Raw genomic sequence first — 8827 nt, 5'->3', positions numbered from 1 at the left:
TGGTGTTGTGTGTTCCCAATCCTGAAGTACTTGGTCAATGACAAAATTTGAATCTGGACCAGACAATGTCACTTAGTAATACTTGTTTTAAATTTTTCAGTAAAAATCCCAAAACATACAGTCTAATGTGAAAATTATTTAAAAGTCTAAAATGTTTTTTAAACAAAGTAGTTAGAATGATAAAAAAAATCTACATACTTTTCTCTATTAATTTTATAGTGCAAAAAGAGATACCATATACAAAATCAAGAATCAACTGAATGAATTCTATGAATTAATTTTAAAATCACACCATGTAAGTGATTAATATTCTCTGGTGAATACTGTTCAAATGTGCCGAATAATGGATTGCTTCCAAGACTGTTCATAAATTTGTTTAAGCATGAAAAAGCTGGATTTTATTTGGAAAGGATGATAATTGTGCATTTAGTTTTCTACTAATAAAAGGCATCCACTTACTAGCATTAGCAAATATGTTTTGAATTTAATTTGTAAACAAATTTTCAAGATTAAGCTACAACTGAAAAGCTTTGATAGTATCTATTGTGAGTTTAAGTTTAGAAATACAAATAATAAATTTCTTGCTTATAAGTAGCAAGAGTACATAATGACTAATAAACTGCAAGTCTGTCTAGTGTGAGAATTGGCTTTAATTCATACACACACACACACACACACACAGGCACACACACACCACACAATTAATAACTAGTACCAGCTTATCAGTTAATAGTAGTTAATAGGAGAAATAACTGCTGTTTTTATTTCATTTACCAGTAAGTTAGTGGAAGAAGACAGATAAATGTGAAGCTAAGAAAATTTGAGTTATTTATGCACAAGGAAACTTCAGATGTTTACAACAGCCAAATCCCTGTTATCTTTATTCATTCATTTATCTTGTATTTATCAAACACCTATTTTATGTACTCTGCTAGTATCTGGGGATAAAATAGTATGCTAAAACAAATGAATTATATTCTAGTGATGGAGACATATAATAAATAAGAATAGTCATGAATATCTAATCATAAACTGAAGGAAAGAAAAGAGGTTTTATAGAGCATATTACAAAGTTACCTGAATTCACATTAAGGAAGGCTTATCAGAGAAAGTGATAGTGTAGCTGGGTTCTGAAGGGTGAGTAGAAGTTTTTTAGGTGAAAAGGGTTAAAGAGTAAAAAGAGAGTGAGCATTCCAGGTAAAGGGACAACATCAACATAACCTTGTGACAGAAGGGAGAAATCTAGTGGAACTGGGGTTCACAGAGGTAGAGAGGGATACACGATGAGTCTGGAGAGGGTGGCATAAAGTAGAATAATTAGAAGAAGGCCTTGTAGACAATTTGTTCTTTTTAAAAAGAACTCTTTACCATCAATGATGAGAAGAGAATGATATAAAAGCAGTTGAGTGAAGGGAAAAGATGGTGTTGACTTGGATTAAGGCAATGGCCATGTACAAATTGAAAACATATTTAGGTTACAAGTCAACAGCTTGGTGATAGGTGGAGATGGAGGTGACGAAGAGAAGAAGATATCAAGGATGACTTGCCCAGCCAGAGGGATAGTTGTGCCACTTGCTGAAATAGATGACACAAGAAGCCCAGGTCTGGGGAAAGATTATGAAAGAGTCTTGGTTCTGTTGGGGTCCCTTTTAGAATTGAAGATACCCGTGTGAGTTAGCTTGATGAATTCAGAGCAAGAAATCCAAGTCTAAAGGTTCAAAATAAATAGAATAAAGGCTAGGCAGTGAGTTTTTGGTGACTAAACAAAAATACTTTGACAAGGAATCCCAGATAAAAAGAAAAAATAGTTGTGAATTGAGACAAACCTAATACAATGAAAACATTTTATAAAGCTAATACTAGGAAAACAATAAATGGTTTTATAAATATTAGAAATTGTAAAAGCAGGGTTTAGTCAACAGAATCGAGTCAAAACAAAAGACCAAGACCAAAACTCCTGGTCCTTGAAACCAATCCCTGTCTTTCAGGAAGGGGTAGTTGGGTTATGGCTGGGGAAGTATCATGTGTGAAACGAGAGGAGAAAATCTTTGAGAGGGTCATTGAAGTGGTTGGGGGAGGAAGAAAGCAAGCGGAGCTTATGAAGCTTTCTCTATATTAAGATAACTTCAATAACTACAATAGGTTACTCACAAAAGTTTCTGTCAGAAATAACCAGGTTATCCTGTTCTATCTTGGAACTGACACATGAGCATATGCAAGGCCAGTCTCACTATGAGAGGAACTTTTATTTGATTTTATTTATTTAGGTTTTTGTTTGTTTGTTTGTTTGTTTGTTTGTTTTTTTGAGACCAAGTCTTTCTCTGCCGCGCAGGCTGGAGTGCAGTGGTGCAACCTCCGCCTCCTGGGTTCAACCAATTCTCCTGCTTCAACCTCCTGAGTAGCTGGGACTACAAGCATGTGCCACCACGCCCGGCTAATTTTTTCGTATTTTTAGTAGAAATGGAGTTTCACCATGTTGGCCAGCTACATCTCAAACTCCTGACCTCAAGTAATCCACCCGCCTGTGCCTACCAAAGTGCTGGGATTACAGGTGTGAGTCACCACACCTGGCCAGTTTCACTATGGAAGGAAATTTAATTTAATTTAATTTTAAATTTAAGTAAACTCATGCTAAAGCAAATATCACACATTAATTGTAATGGAGTTATGAACATTCAAATAAAAAACCGTTTAGTTTATATAAAAACAAAGTCATACTTACATTTTAATAAGAAATGCGAATCACAAATAAGTTATGACTTTACTAGACCAGCAAGAATTAAAAACAACAAATAAAGAAAGGCAAGTTGATCTAGACCTCTAATTCTTGGGAATAAACAGCTATTTCAAATCTTCAGAATGCCTACATTTGTTTTTTTGTTTTTTGGTATTCCACTTAAAATTTCCCTAAGTCTCTGAACTTTAAGCTTTAAGAGTCAAATAATTTTACTGATTTTTGACACAGAATTAGATGGGACTTGGTCTTTTATGTCATGTGTTCCTTAAAATTTGAGAAATAAATAGAGCCCTACACACTGTTCTTTCTTTTTTTGAAGGCCAAGATGCACATTATTCAATTCCCTCTTGGCCTCAAAAATTGTACTTTCTTCTGAATTGCAAGAGTGAAATACTGTTGAAAAACAAGGTGTGTCACATGAACTATGTAGCATAGTATATAGATCTATGTAAGAGATTGAAAGAACTCCAAAAGAACCACTTTCACATTTAGCATCCGTAAGGTTGGATAGAGAGCATATTCCAGAATCTACATCTAGGGATATAGATTAGGGAGTCCCTGATACTTTCTGGTCTAGTAGTTATTTTTCAAATATCTTCCCAGGAAAAACTACTCACTCTTATACTGGCCTAATGGAAAAATAAACTCACTAGAATATTCCACGTTTTGTCAAAATCTTTATCAAGGTTCTCCCTACAAGAAATAAACAAAATAAGCCTTAAGAAAATAAAAGCGATTTCAGTTAATATAATACACGCTTTCTTAAAATCCCCCTAATCCTAAGGATGATGTTGGGGGCTAGTTTTAGAAAACTTACTGACCATCAAATTGTTTAGGAATTGATCAATAAATTTATGTAGGATACGAACAAGGTAAGTAGTCCAAACGTTTTGTGGTATAAGGTCTAGAAGATTGGTTGGTAACTACCTTCTTTAGACTTCAATACCACCGGGATGCTTAATTGTCTTTTCCTTACAAAAAACCATTCAGGCACCTGTGTTCAGCATTCAGTCTACTTCAGTGTCAAGACAAGGTCTAACAATAATAAAATATGACATAAATATACGGTAATATAATAGAAACAACCTTGAATCTATATGCGATTTCAAATATCTTATTTCAAAACTGAATTTCACTATATTTGGTTTTCATGACTAGCCACCGAGGGAAACAGTCTGCATGTATTTAGCAAGGGTATATCAACACATCGAAAATATTTCTTAAATATTTTGAATAAAGGAATGACAAACACTCAGCATGAAAAGTAACATCCTGGAGTTCTACCTACCTAGATCATATCTAAATTCTCAGCAGCAAGCAGGAGACTCAGAAAATGCTGACTTTAATTACAAACTTTATTTGTCAATACAATTCACAGTTTATACATGGTGCATTCCACCATATAAATTTTCGGAACAGTTATTTGAGGAAATGGGTGTAGCTTTCTTTCTAAAAGAGCCTGACTTTCTACAATTTTGGTTGGAATTTCTTTTTAACTTTATAAAAGTACTTTTAACAAATTAATTGAATATTTACATTTCTAGCTTAAATTTAAATGTTGGAAAATAAGCATCTATTAGTTTGTTTGTTTTTAAAGATTCTGGGCTTTTCAGGACCCTAATCTGAATGCCACTTATTCAGATACAGCTCCCACCCCTACACACAAAAAAGTAAAAGAAATCAGTTTGCATTTATATTTAGGGAAATTATTTTCTTTCTGCATTTTAAAAATTATATATATATACAATGTACAGCAGATCTAAGTATGAAAATAAAGGAAAGGGTAGCAATTTACGGGGTGCATTTACTGAATTTTTTCTGAATCTTGGAACCATCTGAAGAATTATGGGATATAAAATTAAACTAAAAAGAATAATCAGCCTCTTTTATGTTAAAAAAAAAAACACAGCAAACTCTCAAAATTTAAATTGTGCTATAACAGCTTTTTCTCTAATGTCAGAGATGAATTATGCCTGCAATCTGCATTTTTCTATGTGCAAAGTCACAGTGATCCCAACTTCAACTTCTGCCCTCACAGCCAAGTCACAACTCCAAAAGTACACCCACAGAAGGCTAGGACTGTGCCCTGCACTCACCACTGTGCCACCTCCTCTCATCTGGCAAAAGTCACCCAACGAAAAGAAAATTATATAAGCCTTTCATACATCAAAAAGCAATTAGAAGCTGGCAGTATACTGTTTATTAGCAAATACTTGTAACACATTGTTTTGCTATTTCCTTTCCATCAGAATGATAATTCACACCCACCATTTTAAATCGCCTCCAATAATATCCATTTTTAACAGTTTTCTTCTGTCAGGTCATTTATATATATATATATAGATAGATAGATTTTCTTCTTCTGCCTTTAAAAAATGTATAGTTATTAATAAATGATAAATTCCAAATACTGCCAGGAAAAAGGGGATTGTTTGGGAGCAGCCAATTTTACCAGCCTGGTCATAATTACACTGTATATATGTACCACTGGTACCTGAGTCAAATAAATACTCAGAGGGGCCACCTCTGTACCTCATTTCTCTGCAGTGCCTTTAACACTAGGCAACGCTGAGTGTTGCTTCAATGTCCATGTAATTTGGCATCTATTTCTTCTTCGGGCATCATCACTTCAGTCATTTTACACACTGTTTCCAGCAAGGTATGGTGTTCAAAAGGGAGAACTGGGGTAATAGACTAGAGAGGTGAGCCTAGGGGTGGGGGCAGGGAAGGAGAAACCACACATTAGCTAGAGAGGTTCTGTTTCTTCATAAGATAAGGCACTGACAGAAAATTTCTTAGGTAAAAGGCTGCATAAGAATTTCTTGTCATTTACAAAAAAAAAAAAAAAAAAGAAATTGTTGTCATCCATAAATGGTCTATATCTAGGCTCAGTTAGGTAGACCCTGAAAAGTTAAGAACTGATCCCTCAAAGCTACATTGTTACCAGAAACAATTCTAATTCATTCTGAGGCCTTATGGCACATTAGGGAAAGAGAGAGGAAAACAGTCTGGGCACAAAAAGGCATCAGACATTGCTTGTCATTCCACTCGTCAAAGAAAGTGGACCATTCAACAAGCATCATCAGAAAGAAAGTGCTGGCTCAGAATTCCAAATTCTCTTGATGATAGATGACCATGATGGATATATCTATTTTGTTCCCCCTTTGAGCTCATGCACAATTTAAAAAATGCTACCAGCAACAGTCATAAAGAGCATAAAGAAGTCCTCACCTATGGCTATGCCTAAGGTTATTCAAAGAGAGGGCTATTTGATGTTCTCAATCACAGCAATCTCTTCGCCAGCACAGTGTGGCGTCAAACCATTCAGATAGATACTCTCAGTCTTCAGTAAGGGAGGCAAGACATCCCTCTCGCTGGTCAGATGGTTCACTGACAGGGTCCTCCTACAAGGAGTCAGCTCCTGATTGTGATTTCCAGCCAGTTCTGCCGAGAGCTTCCGCTTGATGGAGGTGGCACGCTGGAACTTGTCATAAATCTCCACACTCAGTCGCCTCCTGGTTTCTTTGAATTCGGCTGTGACGTTGGCTGTCCACTCAGCAGCGTGCGCTCTGAACTCTCCCACCTGGAACATACAAGCAGAGAAAAAATAAAGATATCGACACGCCGGGCAACATTTTCTGTGCTTTATCTTCTGTTCATTTTATTTCGGGATTTTAAAAAGAAGAGTGGAGTAATCTTTTACAGCACTGGTGGTCTGAGAATTGATGAAATTAGGTGGGGTGTACACAGCAGGATTCTATCTTATATAGATGTGGCTCTAACATTAACCTATGAACTTAAACTCTATGAATCAAACTATATTTCAGGGGCTCTAGATGTGCTTGGTTTTTACACATGAATCCTGTCATTGACATTTTTGATGCTGTAAAAAGGCAATCTCTAGCTTTTTAAAAATATTTTTAGTATTTTTTTTCATTTTTACTTAATTTCAAGAAGTACTAGAATGTACAAAGGGCAGTAAGCTATAGTAGAAGGAGCAAGGCAGAATAAAAGAGTCTGCAATATGAACCCAGGTGACCTTGTTTAGTTCTGAAAACAGCAATGCTGTTTGCTCAGATGTCAACCTAGTTTTCAGAGATCAGAAATGGTGTGTGCAAGAGTGTTGTGTCCAACCTCATATTGGTCATTTAGGAATTCTCTCTTTCCTAACTAAGCAACAAAATATTTTGTTTCCGCTTTCAGGAAATGCAAATAAATAATAACTGTTAAGTCCACCTTGAAGCCCACTTGGGAAACAGTTAAACCCAAGGCACAGTTTCTCAATAAATGTTTGTGGAATCCGTGAAGTTACTCAACCCGTGGGCTGCTACCTCCTCAGCTGTAGAATAGACATCTTCACAGTACACACCTAACAGGATGGCGGAGCTAATGAACTTTACGAACTGCAAGATTTTATGCATTTATTATTATGTAGTTCTCTTTTGAGAATTAAAGAAAAAAATGTGCCATCAATCACCCTGAGTCCATCAGACATTTTCTTTGACCTCTTTCAAAACTGTGTCTGTATGTTTGTGTCCTAAAACAGAAAATATGACCAATCCTATGGGAATCTTTATAATCTCTTAACTAACCAGACTTTAATAATCTAGACTATCACTTAGAATAATCTCCTAATATGGAATAACTCCTCCATTTTCTTCTGGCACTTCTGTTTTCAGCTTGGGAAATCCACTGAACTCATTTCTTAAGTGACCCAGGCTCTCCTTTGCTTCACAAGCAAACAACTATAGCTCTGTTTAATGTATTTAATTTCTGCCCTCTTGATTTTTGTTTTAAAAAATCAACATGGGAAATATAACTGATAGTTTCTAAATGTTTGTACTTATCAGAATTATTGGCGGGGATAGATATATATGTATATTATAATATGATGTGTACATATACTTGGAAGGAAGGCTATAGATATAAATGTGTGTGTGTGTGTATGTGTGTGTGTGTACTCAAAAACAGAAATGAAACTTCAAATATCCAAGGCAGATAGGAGGATGGTACATGGCAAATCAACTCTTTTTTTAATCCACACATAATCACACATACACATACATTTGGGGATCCACTTTTTATTCTAACAGGCCTTTATTTCCTAGTTATACTGTCCTAACAAGAAATACTTGCTTGATATCTAGGTCTGGCTCTGAAAAAAAAAGCAAAGCTGGAAAAATGAGAACTCTATGGCATGTAGAATCAGCAAGATCAGGCTTTCCTTAACCACTGAGGCAACTTAGGGGAAGCTTGCTGGGAAAGAGGCGCAAAATATACAGGAATTTATCCTGCAGATACTTACTGTTCCTATAAGGGAACCTGTCCAACTATACTTAGATATACAACTGATTACTAAATATGTAATTCTGTTTTGGGGGGACTCCCAGGTTAGGAAGGCACAGGCAGTATTTATCAGTGGTAACAAACACCCAGTCATTCGGATTTGGCTCCCTACAAATCCCATACACACTTACAAATAAACCCTCCCATAGTTTATATTATTTTTCTATTTTCCACCTAAGTCATGTCTCAAGTTTTGGGGCACAGTCAGAACTGATGGACCTAAAATGAAATCTGTTCCATCAGCTTTGTTTTGGTTACCACCACCCTCTTACCTCACAGGCAATCCTTCATGAACAGAAGGGCTGTGGACTTTCACAGAACCCGCCCCCACTTTACTTTGGTAATTGTCTTCTTATCTTAAAAAATATCTTTTTAATATAAAAGTCACAGGCTTTTTGCATCAAAATTCAAATGTTCACCTATATACTTGCTGCTTTTCTGTCTTTTCTAATGAGAATGTAAGCTCTATATACATCCTCAGCACCTGGAACCTCGTATGTAGCACATTTCCAATAAGTACCTGTTAAATGAATAAATATATCACTGCAAATACACATACTTTGTAATCTCATACCATAATGATAGTAATTAGTGTAGGATTTATAGCACACATGCTATCAATTGTTTTTCTTCTATCTGTATACACTAATCTTACTTTCTGCCTCTTCCATCTCAATTATCATCAATATTTTGCAAAGAAAAGGTCTTATAGTACACACATTGTTTTGTACATAGCTTTTTTTC

At 35.6% G+C, this 8827-nt stretch overlaps 1 protein-coding gene across 3 annotated transcripts in view; it reads right to left on the bottom strand.

Moving 5' to 3' along the window:
* Nucleotides 1–4074: 4074 nt before the first annotated feature.
* Nucleotides 4075–8827, bottom strand: part of KCNK2 (potassium two pore domain channel subfamily K member 2) — a 235503-nt gene continuing 230750 nt past the window's right edge. For all 3 annotated transcript variants that reach the window (XM_005540842.4, XM_005540841.5, XM_005540843.5), the window contains exon 7: nt 4075–6320. In XM_005540842.4, coding sequence (XP_005540899.1) covers nt 6003–6320 — 318 coding nt within the window. In that variant the 3' untranslated portion in view covers nt 4075–6002. The remainder of the gene's footprint in view (nt 6321–8827) is intronic.

This window comes from Macaca fascicularis, chromosome 1 (genome assembly GCF_037993035.2).
Source record: "Macaca fascicularis isolate 582-1 chromosome 1, T2T-MFA8v1.1".
NCBI classification, from domain to species: domain Eukaryota; kingdom Metazoa; phylum Chordata; class Mammalia; order Primates; family Cercopithecidae; genus Macaca; species Macaca fascicularis.
The sequence above is the reverse complement of the archived record's forward strand: the minus strand, read 5'-3'. Positions and strand labels throughout refer to the sequence as shown.